General features: G+C 36.5%; 1 protein-coding gene across 2 annotated transcripts in view; it reads left to right on the forward strand.

Moving 5' to 3' along the window:
- Positions 1-666: 666 nt before the first annotated feature.
- Positions 667-17,119, forward strand: part of LOC127551844 (rap1 GTPase-GDP dissociation stimulator 1-like) — a 78,492-nt gene continuing 62,039 nt past the window's right edge. Inside the window, exons 1-3 of one of the 2 annotated variants that reach the window (XM_051981964.1) lie at positions 667-709; positions 1,563-1,652; positions 1,874-1,958. In XM_051981964.1, coding sequence (XP_051837924.1) covers positions 1,955-1,958 — 4 coding nt within the window. In that variant the 5' untranslated portion in view covers positions 667-709; positions 1,563-1,652; positions 1,874-1,954. Of the gene's footprint in view, positions 710-1,562; positions 1,653-1,806; positions 1,959-17,119 lie in introns of those variants that run through there. The other variant, XM_051981965.1, reaches the window with a different exon arrangement.

Here is a 17,119-nt window from a genome sequence, read left to right on the forward strand (position 1 = left end):
TAATTGCCATCTCTGAAGGGACAAGTGGAATGGGTAAATGAGAGGGGAAAAAACAAGCATTTATTAAGTACCTAGAACATAGTACCAGTCATTGTGCTAAGCATATTTTAAGTATTACCTCAATTGGTATTGCCTCACAATTCTGGAAAGTAGGTGCTATTATCATCTTCATCTTATAGTTGTAGAAACTGAAGTTAAGTGACTTGTCTAAGATCACACAGCTAGTTAAGTGTCTGGGGCCAGATTTTAACTTCTCAACTTCAAGCTTTCAGCTCTAACTTCTACACCACCCAGCTGCTTGTGGCAGGAGGAAGGGTTTGTGATTTGACTAGTGTTCATGTGAATGAATGCCCTCTGTTCCTATGTGAGAGCCCAAGCTGACTTAATAACAATCAGGCAAAGCCAATAAATAGGTGACAACCACTATATTGAAGATCCTCACAGAGGACAGCTGCTAGCCCTAGTTATTTCATAAATATCCCCAAAGTGCATAGAAGAATAGGACCTCTTTGAGAGCAAGGACTGTTTCATTTTTGTCTTTTCATCTCCATCCCCTAGCACAGCTCCTAGATAAATGTTTGTTGAATGGGCACATCGTCACAATCATCATCATCATCATAATAGCTTACATATATCTAGCCCTTTACAGCTGCTAAGCCCTTTCACATTTATTATCAAATATGACCCTTACAGCAACACCTTAATGTAGGTAGGTCAAGCAAGTATTATTACTATTACTGTTACTATTATTATCGATATTATTCTTACCATTGCTATTTTAATTATCTCCATTTTATAAATGGAGAAGCTAAAACACAAAGAAATGAAATTAATTACCCAGAGTCCAACAGCTAATTGAATCAGAGTCAAGGCTAGTTTTTAGTTCTTCTAACCCAGGGCTCTTTCTACTTCTTGCTTCTGTTTAGTTACTGAAGTTAAATAACTATCCTTTGACTGATAAATTGATTTGACAGGTGCTTAGGGAGAGGGACTTTCTTCCTCCCTAAATCTTGAGCATTCTCACAAATCCCTGGGGGTTTGGAGAGGGAAGCCTGTCTAATTAGGTTCACTTTGGGATGATGGTCCGGCTAAAGCCTTAACCAAGTGACCAAGCTCAGCCTCTCTTAGCACTCATCAGCTACACTGCAAGTAGTATCCTAATTTGAAAACTGGAAGAAATCTCAGAGGCCAGTGAGTCTGTACAGCCCCCTCAATTTCTAAACAAGAAAAGTGAGGCAGAGAGTTTTAAGGAAATCGTCCAAGGAATCACCGATATCATCTGACAAGAAAGAGCCTCACACTTGGCCCAGCAGGGGCCTCATATGCAGGGAATTTTCTGAATCTCTCTGAATCCCTGACTCCTGAAAAAAAAAATCTGAAATGTCAGCATCGGTTTCAACAATGCTGCTGTATACTCTTCACAAACCTACCAAAAGGCTGAGACGCCCATGCAAAGCAAAAGCTGACCTGAATAGCTAAATGTGTACATATCTTTCACAGTGTCTTGCCTCGATGGAGAATAGTTGTAAACCTGATGGATGTTATGTTCAAATTCGTTTCAGATTCTCTTCTGGCCCAAGGAGAAAATGGTGTTTCCATTTCTGCCAATGACATCTGAACAGGAAGAATATAAACCGCAATAGAAGGATTAAGTAATTAGAAGGGATTGAATTAGTTCAGAGATCAGGGTCACTAAGAGAAAGACTGAGAGAGAGAGGGAAAAAAAAGAGGGAGAGAGAGGAGGAGGGAGAGAGGAAGAAAGAAAGGGTGGGGGTGGGGGCCAGAGAGGGGAGAGGAGATAGAGAAGGGAGTTAGAGGGAGCTGGGAGCTGCCTGGCTTTAGCAAGCTATAAAAATATTCTCCTTCTTCGCAGCTTGGTAGCTCCAGGGGACGGAACCTCACGTTTAGAGCTCGGCTACTTTGTGCTATCTCATTTTTTAGATCATCAGCTGCGATGGGTGAGTAAACCTCCTCCTAAAAATAGGAAGATGTCTAGCTATTAAATGTATATGCCGGCATCCTGTACCTTCCTTCCCAGGACAAAGCTCCAGGATGAGGGGGCTGGGGGTTGGGAACAGGGTTCAAGGTGGGGGCTGTTTCCATTGGGTGCATGCCTTTGGATAGTGTCAATCAATTATAACTGATTGTAGCTTCCCTGTACGTGATACTCGAGTTCTCGGTAAGAATGCTCGGCTTCTTGCAAGCAGCCAGCCAGTCAGTCAGCCTGGCAGATTCAGACTGGAAAGAATACCCAAAAGTTGGAGAATATCAGGCAGAGAAAGGGATGTCTATGGCTCCTCCTGATACCTCCCTCCCTCAGAAAGAAAATAAAATTCCACACCAACGCTGAGCCCTTCTCACATGATGTTTTGCACATCCTAAAAAATAAATGGCCCAACAACCTTGTGGTAGGCAGAATTAACCTTCACCGACTCTCAGCATCACACTGTACATAAAGCAAAAGGTAGTTTGGGGTCACCAATTGCACACACCCAGTCTCTTGGCATGGGAACAGGCTGACCTTGGTCAGAGCTTGGGAAAGCTTGCTGGGTAGGGAGAGCAAGGTGAAGAGAATGTCTTTTAACATAAGGCTTCTGGGAGATGGAAATAACCATAGCTAAAGGTAGGTGCTTGGACAATAATATTTCTGCTTCCCTCCCTTCCTCCTCCCTCCCTCAGTGCGCTCTAGCTGTGTTGATTTGTTCACTTGCTGTCAGAAGTGAGCAGTGTTCCCATTTCATCCTGAATGACAAACTTCTTTCTGCCTCTGTGCACTCTAGAGGACAGAGGAAGAGGAAGGAATGCATTGTGCTACGTGTAAAGTTAGATAAGACCCTTCCCATGCCCTCTTGGAGCTTACAGTCTGATAGGAGAAGATGTAAACATGGATAAGTATATTTAACTCATGGGATTATAAGACAGATATATATATATATATATATATATATATATATATATATATATATATGAGAGAGAGAGAGAGAGAGAGAGAGAGAGAGAGAGAGAGAGAGAGAGAGAGAGAGAGAATGAGAATCAAGAGCTATGTGAGTAAGGTGCAAGTCCAGATGTGAGCTGGGGAAGGGGAAGATTGTGAAGGAAAAATCAGGGTTCATGAAGGAAATGGTATTGATGCAGTTCTTCTTTACCTGGTTATAAAAGAATTTCTTTTTATTCACCTGCTTCTAAAATTGCACAACAATGGTGAAATCAAAAATTAAAAAGTCATTGTCCAGTATAATTAGACAATGATAGATGTCTTTAAAGGATGGGTAAAATTGAACAGGCAAAAAAAAAAAAAAAAAGAATAGGCAAGAGGGGGAGGAAGGGAGTATATGTTAGGCATAGAGGGAACAGCTTGAGCAAAGGTATAGAGATGGTAAAGTAGCAACATGTTTAAAGGTCAGAAAGTCTTCTAGGTAGGATAGAGTAAAATGTGTGGAGAAGAGTACCATGAATTTGAAAAGGCACAGTACCAAGCAGATTCTGGAGGTTCTTGTATGTTAGTTGAAAGTTCAAACTTTATTAGACAACAGGAAATAAAGATTTTTAAACAAAGGAGTATCTTGAATAGATCTATACATAAGGAAGTTTATCCTGATGGCAGGATGAAGAATTGATTGAAGTGGAGTAAATGGAGGCAGGAAGGTTTTTAAGAGACTACTTCAATAATACTGGAGGCTCATGATGGTGATTTATATGTACTAGAGTAATGACAAGGAACATAGAAACGCTAATGGATGTGAGATATTGTGAAGGACTAGAAAATTTGATAACTGATTAATACTTAATAATTACAGTATTTGTTAGCATTTATATAGCATCTAGATGGCGCATTGGATAGAGCACCAGTGCTAAAGTCAGGAGGACCTGAGTTCAAATCTGGCCTCAGACACTTAATACTGGCTGTGTGACTCTAGGCAAGTCACTTAACCCCAATTGCCTCAGGGGAAAAAAATTATATAGCACTTTAAGGTTTGCAAAGCACTTTCCATATGTTACTCTATTTGGTCCTCACAACAGTTCATTTCTATGAATTTATTTTATATATAAAAAAATGTAGGCTGAGAGGTTGAGTTACTTGCTAATGTCACACTATTCAAACTTGGTTCTTCATGGCTCAGCCCAATATTTCATCCACTGTGTCATCTAGCCCGCTAGCAAATGAATAGTGAGGAAGAGGGTAAAGTCAGAAATCTTGCCAAGGTCCCAAACATGAAAGAATATATGGATGACAGTGTCATTCACAGGACTAATTAAGTTAGAAGGAGGCATAGATTTATGAGGAAAGACACTGAATCAGGAATCTGGGTTCAAGCCTGATAATTTTCAGCTTATGTCACTACCAAGAGTCTCTTAGCAATGATAGGAACATATTCCCGTAAATTCAGAGGCAGAAGCACAAAATTTTTAGTCCTCTTGTAGTGGGGATCTTGTTAAATCCTTTTTCATTGTGTCTGACTCTTTTTTTTCTTGGTAGAGAAAGTGGAAATTGCCATTTCTTTCTTCAGTTCATTTTACAGATGAGGAACTGAGGCAAACTGGGTTTTAAATATTTTGTCCAGGATCACACAATGAGTAAATATCCGAGGCCATCTTTAAACTCATGAAAATGAGTTCCAAGCCCAGTGCTCTACCCACTGCACCACCTAGTTCTTATTCTGTGGTTAACTTACTGTGTGACAATGGGTAACATTTACTCCCATTGGTTCCTGTCTATCTATACAATGAGAGTATTGGATGTGATTTTCTTTTATATGCTCTCCAGGCTATAATATTCTGTTTCTCATAGCTCTCTAGTTCTGATAGTCTATATTCTACATTCTATAGGTCTTTGATATTCTCACATGTCTAGGGATTGTTGCCAGAAACATCCCTGTAAACCTGATGTGTTATATAAGTGTAAACTCTTCTTATCATTATTAATTCATAATAGTAGAGAGGCAATGAGGATTAGGAGATACAGAGACAATTTGGAGTCAGGAAACATAGGTTCCAGTTCCTGTCACTGGCACATACTCTCTGAGTGACCATGAGAAGCCATTTAATTTCCCAATACTCCCAAGCCACTATCTAAAACTGTAAATCACAGAAAATATAAATTCAGTGGAAGAAGTCTGTACACTGTGCTCACACTGATGAAATCACAGTTCCAAACCCTTTATCTACCCCTTCTCACCAAATAGTAGTCATAGTAATTGTAGTAGCTGTAATAGCAATAGTAGTAGTAGTAATGTGTTTTGTGTTCTAGGGTCCTTCCTCCTTTTTTAATATTTTAGCCTTCAATTTCTTTGGGAGGAGCAACTGGTGTTTGTGTTTATCCTGGCACATGGCAAGTGCTTAATGTTTGTTGACTTGATGTTTTATTTTTTTATGTTCTAAATTTCTTCCCAGTTCTAACAGTCTCTTCTAGTTGGGAGAATAATGATATATGGAAAAGTCACTTAAACACCATCAGCCTCAGTTTCTCTATCTCATTTCTCTCCCTTTCTCTCCACTTTGATCCTCCTTTTGCTCCTAGAGATTTGAAATTCCCTGGAGTAGAGCTAGGGAATCCCCTGATTTCTAGTTCTGCTGGCTCCTATAAGGCAATTTTCCTGTTTAATAACATGAAGCTTCAGTACCCTAGGGAAATCTGAAATTTCCCAAATCTGTGCTGGGATTCTTTTCATGAATTTATAGGAGAGAGATTTTTTTTAAAAAGACGTTAGAAAAAGAAAAGATATTAGAAAAACCTTATGTGACTGTCAACAAAGCTCACTGCTATGCAGTTCAAATGGGAAATTTAGACTCTAGGATTATAGTTTCATAGTAGGGAAAATCAGAATCTCCATGCTACAGAATCTAACACTCTATTTCTTCCTTTCTCCAATTGTCTCTCCTTAAAATCCAACATTACTTGTAGCCACAGTTCAAAGAGCATTCCGTTCCAGAGGCTTTTTCTTTAATCCCTTGGCCTTCTGAGCAAAGGGAAAAGGTGCTACTCCATTGGTTTCTCTGTGTGGCAATGACTTCTCTTCAGCATACTGGGACCCAGGCCACTTATGGCAATGGACCTTTAGTTCAGAAGCATCATTATGGTATGTTGAGTGTATCCAGGGATTTCCCAGCACTTGTTGTGGGATGAGGGGCGAGGAAGAGACGGGACTACCTTTCACAAGGCCTCTAGAATAAAGTGTGTGTCATCAAAGCAATCCTACCAGCTTGACAGCTTTTTATAGAGGCATTTGGGAAGTTTCCAACCCAGGAATTTTCTAAAAGAATTCTTTATCTTCTGTCTTTGAAGTTGGAAAGATTAAAAGGATGAAGCAGAGGGTAGAATAGTAGAAGGAGATTTGATGTCAAAGAACAGGAGCTCCAATTCTAGAGTTGGCATTTAATACCTGTGTGACCTTATGGAAATTGATTTATCTCTCTATTTCTGTTTTCTTTCCAAAAAAAAAGAGGATTTGCCCCATAAAATCACTTCCAGCTCTAAATGTATGATGCTCTTGGCTATTATGTTAATTTAGTCCCAGGGCTTTCTGGATAACATATGAAAGGTGAACTGAGGGCAACCAGAGCCTCCTTATAGTTGTTGTTATTTTTTTTTGAAAAAAAATTCTTTACAACATTATCCCTTGCACTCACTTCTGTTCCGACTTTTTCTCTCGCTCCCTCCACCCCCTTCCCCAGATGGTAAGCAGTCCTATACATGTTAAATGTGTCATAGTATATCCTAGATACAATATATGTGTGCAGAACCAAACAGTTTTCTTGTTGCACAGGAAGAATTGGATTCAGAAGGTATAAATAACCCGGGAAGAAAAACAAAAATGCAAGCAGTTTATATTCATTTACCAGTATTCTTTCTTTGGGTGTAGCATCTTCTGTCCATCCTTGATCAGTTGAAACTGAATTAGCTCTCTTTAACAAAGAGATCCACTTCCATCAGAATACATCCTCAAACAGTATCATTGTTGAGGTATATAATGATCTCCTGGTTCTGCTCATTTCACTTAGCATCAGTTCATGTAAGTCTTGCCAATCCTCTCTGTATTCAACCTGCTGGTCATTTCTTACCAAACAATAATATTCCATAACATTCATATACCACAATTTACCCAGCCATTCTCCAATTGATGGGCATCCATTCATTTTCCAGTTTCTAGCCAATACAAACAGGGCTGCCACAAACATTCTGGCACATACAGGTCCCTTTCCCTTCTTTAGTATTTCTTTGGGATATAAGCCCAATAGAAACACTGCTGGATCAAAGGGTATGCACAGTTTTATAACTTTTTGGGCATAATTCCAGATTGCTCTCCAGAATGGTTGGATTCATTCACAACTCCACCAACAATGCATCAGTGTCCCAGTTTTCCCGCATCCCCTCCAACATTCATCATTATTTTTTTCCTGTCATCTTAGCCAATCTGACAGGTGTGTAGTGGTATCTCAGAGTTGTCTTAATTTACATTTCTCTGATCAACAGTGATTTGGAACACTTTTTCAGATGAGTGGAAATAGTTTCAATTTCATCATCTGAAAATTGTTCATATCTTTTGACCATTTATCAATTGGAGAATGGCTTGATTTCTTATAAATTAGAGTCAATTCTCTATATATTTTGGAAATGAGGTCTTTATCAGAACCTTTAACTGTGAAAATGTTTTCCCAGTTGGTTGCTTCTCTTCTAATCTTGTTTGCATTAATTTTGTTGTACAAAGGCTTTTTAATTTGATGTGATCAAATTTTTTTATTTTGTGATCAGTAATGATCTCTAGTTCATCTTTGGTCACAAATGTCTTCCTCCTCCACAAGTCTGAGAGATAAACTATCCTATGTTCCTCTAATTTATTTATAATCTTGTTCTTTATGCCTAGGTCATGGACCCATTTTGATCTGATCTTGGTATATGGTGTTAAGTGTGGGTCCATGCCTAATTTCTGCCATACTAATTTCCAGTTATCCCAGCAGTTTTTATCAAATAATGAATTCTTATCCCAAAAGTTAGGATCTTTGGGTTTGTCAAACATGAGATTGCTATAGTTGACTACTCTGTCTTGTGAATCTAATCTATTCCACTGATCAACTAATCTATTTCTTAGCCAATACCAAGTGGTTTTGGTGACTGCTGCTTTATAATATAATTTTAGATCAGGTACAGTTAGGCCACCTTCATTTGATTTTTTTTTCATTAATTCCCTTGAGATTCTCGACTTTTTATTGTTCCATATGAATTTTGTTGTTATTGTTTCTAGATAATTAAAATATTTTCTTGGAAGTCTGATTGGCATAGCACTAAATAAATAGGTTAGTTTAGGGAGTATTGTCATCTTTATTATATTTGCTTGACCTATCCAAGAGCACTTAACATTTTTCCAATTATTTAAATCTGGTTTTATTTGTGTGGAAAGTTTTTTGTAATTTTGCTCATATAATTCCTGACTTTCCTTTGGTAGCTAGATTCCCAAATATTTTATGCTACTGACGGTTATTTTGAATGGAATTTCTCTTTGTATCTCTTGCTGTTGGGTTTTGTTGGTGATGTATAAAAATGGTGAGGATTTATGGGGATTTATTTTGTAGCCAGCTACTTTGCTAAAATTATGAATTATTTCTAATAGTGTTTTAGTAGAATCTCTGGGGTTCTCTAAGTATGCCATCATATCATCTGCAAAGAGTGATAGTTTGGTTTCCTCATTGCCTACTCTAATTCCTTTAATCAGAGCCTCCTTATAGAATTTACAACAATGTAAGGTATCTTAGCATAGTGGAAAGAGTATGGGAACTAAAGATAGGAGACCTGGATTTGAATTGTGCCTTAGATATTTACTAGTTATATGATGCTGAACAAATAGGATCTCAGTTTCCTCAACTGTAAAATGAGAAACAAAGTACTTAAGTATCTTACCTCAAAGACATGTTAGAAGCACAGTACCTTCCAATCCTTAAAGCATTATATAAATGGGATTTACTACAAAATGGGATTTATTATAAAATGGGATTTAGTAAAAGGGAAAGAACAATGGACTGGAGACCTGGCTTCTAGTCCTAGTGTGCTATCAATGTACTAGATGACCTCAAGCAAGTCACTCATCTGCTAGATTTGAAGCTAGACCACTTCTTTTCTTTTTTCTTTTGCTGAGACAATTGTTAAGTGATTTGCCCAGGATCACACAGCTAGGAAGTGTTAAGTGTCTGAGACCAGATTTGAACTCAGGTTCTCTGACTTCAGGGCTGGTGCTCTATCCACTGCACCACCTAGCTGCTCCTGGACAGACCTTTTTCAGTTATAGAAGCTCAAGAAGATTTTTGATTTTGTTCTTCTGACCTCTTCTTAGCACTGAAGAAGTAATAATAATGCCTGAATTTCTCAGCCATTCAGCAGAGGCAATGGATAAATATTAAGTTGTTAGAGAGCTGGATAGTCAATTTCTGACTGCTATGATCTTTTTTTGTCGTTGAATCATTCCAAAACTGATCATGTGGATTAAGCCAGGGGAAGGCTGAAAGAATAAGGAGAAAACTGAAATCTGCAGAGCATAAGCAGATAATGACTGAAATTAATTTACTCTCATACTAAGAGAACCAGGACCAAAAACCATATTTCTTTTTGCTATTTTCTCTTTACCAGCTGATGAATACTAAGAGATCTAAGTCCTGGCCTCTATTAGCTCCTCGGCCATTTACTTAATATGTGATGCTAGTCAAATCATTGCCTCTTAACATAGACCCCAAATCTCCAAGCAGTCAAACTAATGGATCAATAGCTATTTACTAAACATCTAGACTGTGCTAGGCACTGTGAAAGGTTAGGAAGAATACAAAGAAATTTAAGACTAGTACTCTTGACCTTAGGAAGCTGAGACTATCTATCTAGGGAGGTGAGACAATTAACAACATATAGTAATATATATCAGCGATAGACTCATCATTATATAGTCTGAAGTAGTAGTATATTATATTTTTAAATATATCAATTTATATTCTGTATCTTATTATCTTTTTCTTGCTAAGAAAGTGACTAATTATAGCCAGGAATATGAGTAGAAGATTAATATCTGTCAATAATAAGGAAAGTTCTTATTGGGTAAAAATAACATTAAACATAAAATTAGTGAATCAGTTAGGCACAAGGTGCTCATGTAGAGTAAATCCTAAACCAGATGTTAGTCTGAAATCAGAATACTGTTTTTGTTGTTTTTGTTGTTTTTTTTATTTTTTTTAAATCAGAATAATTTAATTGTGAAATTAGAATCTAGGGATGCAGAGAAAGAAGCATGTGAACTTTCAACCACAAAAGGAATCTACTGGTTGTAAAATGAATCAGAAAAACTTTTAATACATTAAGGAAGACATAACAATATTCAAATCCATCAATTAGACTAAGAAATATATTAATTATACTTCTACTATTTCTAGATTCATATTCTTTTTTTCTCTTGTATATATTTCCTTAACGTGAAGATGGTGCCAGTGTTGCAGAGTGGGGGGATGAGTCATTTAGTCATTTTGGTAAGGGCAAAACAATGGGGCAGGTCATTAAGTCTTGTGTCCAGAAAAGCTCCAAACATAATACAGATCCAAGCAGGTCAGAAATCTAGAAAGTCAAGGGGAATCTGTGCCTCGAGCTGGGGTTTAATGAAGAAGAAAGCCTTGGAACCAAAGCTAGGATCCTCTGTACCTGATCCAAAAAAGAACCTATGCCCCCCTAAAAACTGATGCCATCAGCAAAGCCTAATATTTCAGCTAAATCCTTCACAACAAATTGTATTCATTTTTTAAAATTTGTTGAATGTAAGTATAAGGCAGACTAGGCAGTGAGGAGATGAAACAACTATATAAAGTAGAGTTACTGCACTTGAGGGGTTAATGGTCTAATTATAGAAACTACATTGATTTAAAAAAAATTTTAATAGATAGGAGGTAGGAGAAATAATCACTATAGGCTAGAGAACTAAAGGAAGACTTCCTGGAGGAGGCATTGAATAAATATCTGTAAATTGATTAACTGTTTTCACTAATTTAGTGCTCTCTAAAGTAGAGATCATAAAATTACCCCAAAAGAAATTGACTTGACCCCCAAGGGGATGTAAGAGAAAATGGGTTAAATTTCATTTTGACCTCCCCATACCCAATCACAAACTGATCTGTAGAACAACTACAACCAATCCCAACCCATTCTTCCATTCTTCCTTCTCCCAGTGCTGTTCTTTCTGGTATCAGCCCTAGTTTGTGCATCTTTAGGGTATTAAACTTATTAGGACCCAAATAACCAACCATGTAGGTAAAATTCTTTGTCCCTCTTCACTCTCAGCCTCTTTAATCATCCCCAGCTCCTCTGAATTATTTCATGGCTTCTATTGGTGTTTCAGAAAGCAAAGACTGTTCTTTGGGACAGTACTTGGGAAAAACTCATAGATTTTTCTATTTTAATAGAAAAGATTAAATAGTGAGGCGGCTCCAATTATATCATCTTTCTCCTCAAAATGCATCCCTTTTCTGAATTTTCCTATTTCCATTAAAGGTACCATCATCCTTCCAGTCTCCCAGACTCTCAGCCTAACCATTATCCTTGCCTCCTCACTCAAGTGAAAATGTTCTATTCAAAGTTACCAACATTTTCTTACTTAACAAATCTGATGGCCTTTTCTCAGTCCTCATCTTTATAATCCTATCTGTGCATTTGCTACCACTGATGACCCTTGCTTCCTGGATGTTTACTTTTTTCTCCCTAGGTTTTGTTGGTACTGCTCTCTTTTCATTATTTTACTACCCATTTAACGTTCTCATATCCTTTCCTACATTATCATCCAACCCACTGTCTAATTGTGGGTATTCCTCAAGGCCCTCCATCCAAGGCTTAATTCTTTCTCAGTGTACTCTCTCACTTTGTGACTTCATCCACTCCCGGAGGCTCCATTATCATCTCTATGCAGATGACTCACAAATCTCTATATCTAGTCCCAATCTTCCTTCTGAAATCCGGGCCCATATCTCCAATTGCCTATTAAAGTTTTTGAGCTTCAAGATCCCTTAGGTATTTTAAACTCAACACATCCTTAACAGAACCAATTATCTTTCCTCCCAAACCAGTCCTCTTCCAAATTTATTTCTTTTAAAGCCACAACCATCTTCCCAGTCACCCAGGTTTGCATCTTTGATGTTATTTTATTGACTCCTTATTTTCCTTTACCACCCTACAGCTGCTAACTCTTGCCATTTCTATCTCCACAATATCTCTCACATATACTGCTTTCTCTCAAATCACAGTCACCACCTCAGTTCAAACCCTCATCACCTCTCATGTAGGTTATTACAAAAACTTTCTAAAGAGAAACCCTGCCTCTTCTGCCTTTAATCCATTTTCCACATAGCTACCAAATTGATTTTCCTAAGACTCAAATCTGATCATCCCATTTCCCTCCTCAGAAAATTCAATGGCCTGCTATTGACTCTATAAACAAATATTATTCAATTTTAATCCTTTTTAAAAAATATTTAGCTCTTTATACAAGTTAGAAAACATAATTATTAGAATATAATATCCCTATATAATTTATAAATAAGTAAACTTTCATATTTTGAAAGTATTTGATGAAAAGTTTCCTTTGCTTTGTTTTTTTACTAATAGTTGTAAAAGATTTTTTTTAATTTTGAAATCACTGACTGAGTTAATCAACTATCCAGTAAAAAAAAAATTAGGTACAAAACTTGCTAATAAATTTAGTCATTAAAAAACTAATTGTTTAGTTACATAGATAAGTCAGTCAAATGATCAAAACAGTTTGGACATGTGTGTTTATAGGTAGATGGCCACTATTTTTTTTATTTCTATCCTTTTGAAAGGTTGGGTTTAATCAATATCTATCATGAATTTGTACTTTCCCTTAAAATTATTACTATCAAAGAGTCCTTACTTTCTTAACACCTATAAATCATAAAAACTGATTCTTGTATCTCCTCTTTCTATCCTCCTCTACTCAATTGGCTCTCCCCATCCCTGATTTTTTCCTTTGAGCCGCTGAAAAATTGGTTTCTCTGAGTCAATGAATAGTAGAGGGGCTAGAAATATAAAATGTAGTATTTGACTGGTCTTAGAAAATGTAGTATTTGAATAGTCCACAGCCTGCTTCAGATTAACCAACACTGGGTCAGAGGGCTTCTAAGGTTCCTTTAGAAATCCACAATTTAAGGTTTGATTCATAATAAGAAAATCACTTTTTTTCAATTCAGCACATACTAAGCAGTGGTGAAATACAGAATTGAGAATTTAATTATCTGTACAATTCAAGCTTAAAAACTCACATTTGGGCCTCAATGTTCCAGGCCAATCAGTACCAATCTGCCACAAAGTTTTTAGTCCCATCGTTACCTCTGTTCACCACTTTGCTTTGCTTGTAGAGACATGGTCACTGTGGCCGAATGCTATTTTGTAGATTTTTCTCTTTGTACGCAAGAAAAATTAAGACAACTAAAAGAGTCAAAGGTCTTTTCTCTTGGTCATGAAAAAAAAATTGGAATAAGTTGAGAGGCTTCACTGTCACCTGTCAACATGTAGGTGTAATAGGATGCTATACTTAAAAAGGACAAGATTCAACTTCTGCCTCTCATACTTATTAGCCCTGTGACCATAGGCAAGTCAATGGACCTCCCCCAAATCCAGACAATTTCTTAAGACTTATCTGCTAAACTGTATATAGGTTCCATCTTTGTGGTAAAAGGAATTGGAACCTAACAAAATAATATCAAAATATTATTATTGTTATTATTTATTATTATTAGAGGGGATGTTTCATTAAAATGTTTAAATGATTTTTGTGTGGCTTGCCTTATGAACTCATAGAATCTTAGAGCTATAAGAAATATTTTATAAAGATGCCATTTTATAAATGAGAAAACCAAGACCCACAGAGATATAGAATTGACTTTCTCAGTTTACACAGCAAGTTAATGGTCAATGTAAAGCATAGCATCCAGGCCAGTGATCCTACAACAGCAGAAGCAGCATTTTGTTTCCTCTGAGTTCTCATTGCCCTCACCAAATTAATCAGTCAAGTGAATCACATTTGGTTAGCTCATAAGCAAAAGAGTAAAATAAATAAATGCATTTGCCTCCTTATAATTGCTTTCCATTATGCTTGGCTATACCCTCTGGACTGCCATAAACAATTCTTCTCCTTCACTGGTGTATACAAATGCTCATAGATTGTCATCAAGTCCCTCTTAGTCATAATTTGGAAAATCTCTGTCTAGTTAATTCCTTTTATCTTTTCTTCTCCTCAATCCCTCCAGCTCTTAATCATTTTTGTTGCTCTTCTCTGAATCCTTTCTAATTTTCTTATAGTGCTTTAATGCAACTTTTATATAGTAAATAAACATTTTAAGGACTGCTGATTACTTAGTAAATTTGTTCCTCAAATATTATTACTTTAGCAGATTTGAGCTAGAAGGAAAGGGGAAAACAGTAGGGAAAAGAATAGTCCCCAATCAAAATAAAGTGCTCAGATATTGAGCTGGCTACCACGATGGAAGTCAGGTTAGTACATTAAAGGTTAGCTGTTAGATAGAATAGTAACCAAATGCTCGGAAATGTGAAATATAAATGTAACTTAATGCTCTGAAATGTGAAACATAAATGTAAATAACTAGAAGTCAGTCTCTGTGTGTGTGTATTTATGTGATGCCTAAATAGCCACCTCCAACTCAGGTCCTCATGGAAAGAACAATTAATAAAGTAATGCAATAGGTTATGCTTTTTTTAGCCTTCTATTCTAAGAACTACCTGAAGGCAGGTACTATTTTCTTTTTATATGGATTGGCATATTGCAAGAATTCCTAATGAATTGCTTATTCAACTAATTCTGTCTTTTGATTAGGACTATTTAAGTCAAAAAATATCATTGGAAATTAGCTTAAGCAAAATTAAAGCTCTATGGATATGCAAACACTTTTTCATGTGCTAATCGACATATTCAAAAAGACAGCCTGTGAACAATTAACCTTCAGAACAGAAAGGTGAAGAAAAGGATAATTTGTGAATTTTCTTGACTAAAGATAGATATGGAATTGTCTTTAACCATAATAAATATACAGTCATTCCACAAATTTTGGTGAAAATCAGAGAAGTGTGATTCATTCATGAATAAATTATGCCCATGGGAGGAAAAATTCCAAGAAGTTCAGCAAGAAAAAAAAAAAAAAAAGCTAAATCTTTCCTTTCAGATTTAATCTGGAAGATCAAACTCTGTGCTGCCCAGGTCTTTATCAGAATTGCTCAAGATTTCATTTGGATTGCCCAAGCTACACAATTTACATTTGTTCCATTTCCCATGATACAGCACTCTTACCTTAACAAGCATAAGACAAAATTTGCAAAGTATTACGTGGACAAAAACTATTGGGGCATTTTTAAGCATTTTCAAAGCAACAGAGCTTTGTTTCTCTTCCAATTCCCCTTCTTTCTTTCTCCTTTCATTCTACTATTCCCCACCATCAGCATTTTTTAAAAAGTATAGCAATAGATAAGAAAATATCCTATTTGCTCATTCATATATAAAATTAAAAGTGCACATTTTGTTTTATTTTATTTTATAACTTTTTATTGACAGAACCATGCCTGGGTAATTTTTTACATTATCCCTTGCACTCACTTCTGTTCTGACTTTTCCCTTCTCTCCCTCCACCCCCTCCCCTAAATGGCAAGTAGTCTTATACATGTTAAATATTTGCAGTACATCCTAGATACAATATATGTTTGCAGAACCGAGCAGTTGTCTTATTGCACAGGAAGAATTGGATTCAGAAGGTAAAAAAACCTGGGAAGAAAAAGAAAAATGTAAATAGTTTACACTCATTCCTCAGTGTTCCTTCTCTGGGTGTGGCTGATTCTGTCCATCATTGATTAATTGGAACTGAGTTAGGTCTTCTCTTTGTTGAAGAGATCCACTTCCATCAAAATACATCCTCATACAATATTGTTGTTGAAGTGTATAATGATCTCCTGGTTCTGCTCGTTTCACTTAGCATCAGTTCATGTAAGTCTCGCCAGTCCTCTCTGTATTCATCCTGCTGGTCATTCCTTACAGAACAATAATATTCCATAACACTCATATACCACAATTTTACCCAACCATTCTTCAATTGATGGGCATCCATTCAATTTCCAGTTTCTAGCCACTACAAACAGGGCCACAAACATTTTGGCACATACAGGTCCCTTTCCCTTCTTTAGTATTTCTTTGGGGTATAAATCTAGTAGTAGCACTGCTGGATCAAAGGGTATGCACAGTTTGATAACTTTTGGGGCATAATTCCAGATTGCTCTCCAGAATGGTTGGATTCGTTCATAACTCCACCAACAATGCATCAATGTCCCAGTTTTCCCGCATCCCCTCCAACATTCATCATTATTTTTTCCTGTCATCTTAGCCAATCTGACAGGTGTGTAGTGGTATCTCAGAGTTATCTTAATTTGCATTTCTATGATCAATAATGATTTGGAACACTCTTTCATATGAGTGGAAATAGTTTCAATTTCATCATCTGAAAATTGTCTGTTCATATCCTTTGACCATTTATCAATTGGAGAATAGTTTGATTTCTTATAAATTAGAGTCAATTCTCTATATATTTTGGAAATGAGGCAAACTACACATTTTCATCCAAATAACATAGATTTAAAAAAATAATTTCTATATACATCTTAGTACCTTATTGAAGCAGTTTTAGAATAACATGAACTCTGAAGATTCTTCAGGACAGAATCAAAGAACTAAGCATTAATTCTAATGCTAAATCATGTGCACAAATGGGCTATCTGTGTCTTAAACTATCACCCTCATAAACTTTGTGATGCTCAGAGACGTTTCTGAATTCCTTTACTTCAGCATCTCCTTTTTAGTATCTTTGTTTCATCTCATATTGGGATGTGCACCTGAGGAACAAATGCTAGAAGCATGTCTACAAAAGACGATAGAAACACTAAGATACTACAAATTATACATAGCTGAAGAGAAAATTCAAAGACATGCTCCTTTTCAATATTTAGGATATGAAGTATACCCTAAAGTGCTTACAGTACAAAAACTGTCCTTAAGAACAGAGAAGATAAACACCTTAAATGATTTTCAGAAAT

This window comes from Antechinus flavipes, chromosome 2 (assembly GCF_016432865.1).
Source record: "Antechinus flavipes isolate AdamAnt ecotype Samford, QLD, Australia chromosome 2, AdamAnt_v2, whole genome shotgun sequence".
Classification (NCBI taxonomy): domain Eukaryota; kingdom Metazoa; phylum Chordata; class Mammalia; order Dasyuromorphia; family Dasyuridae; genus Antechinus; species Antechinus flavipes.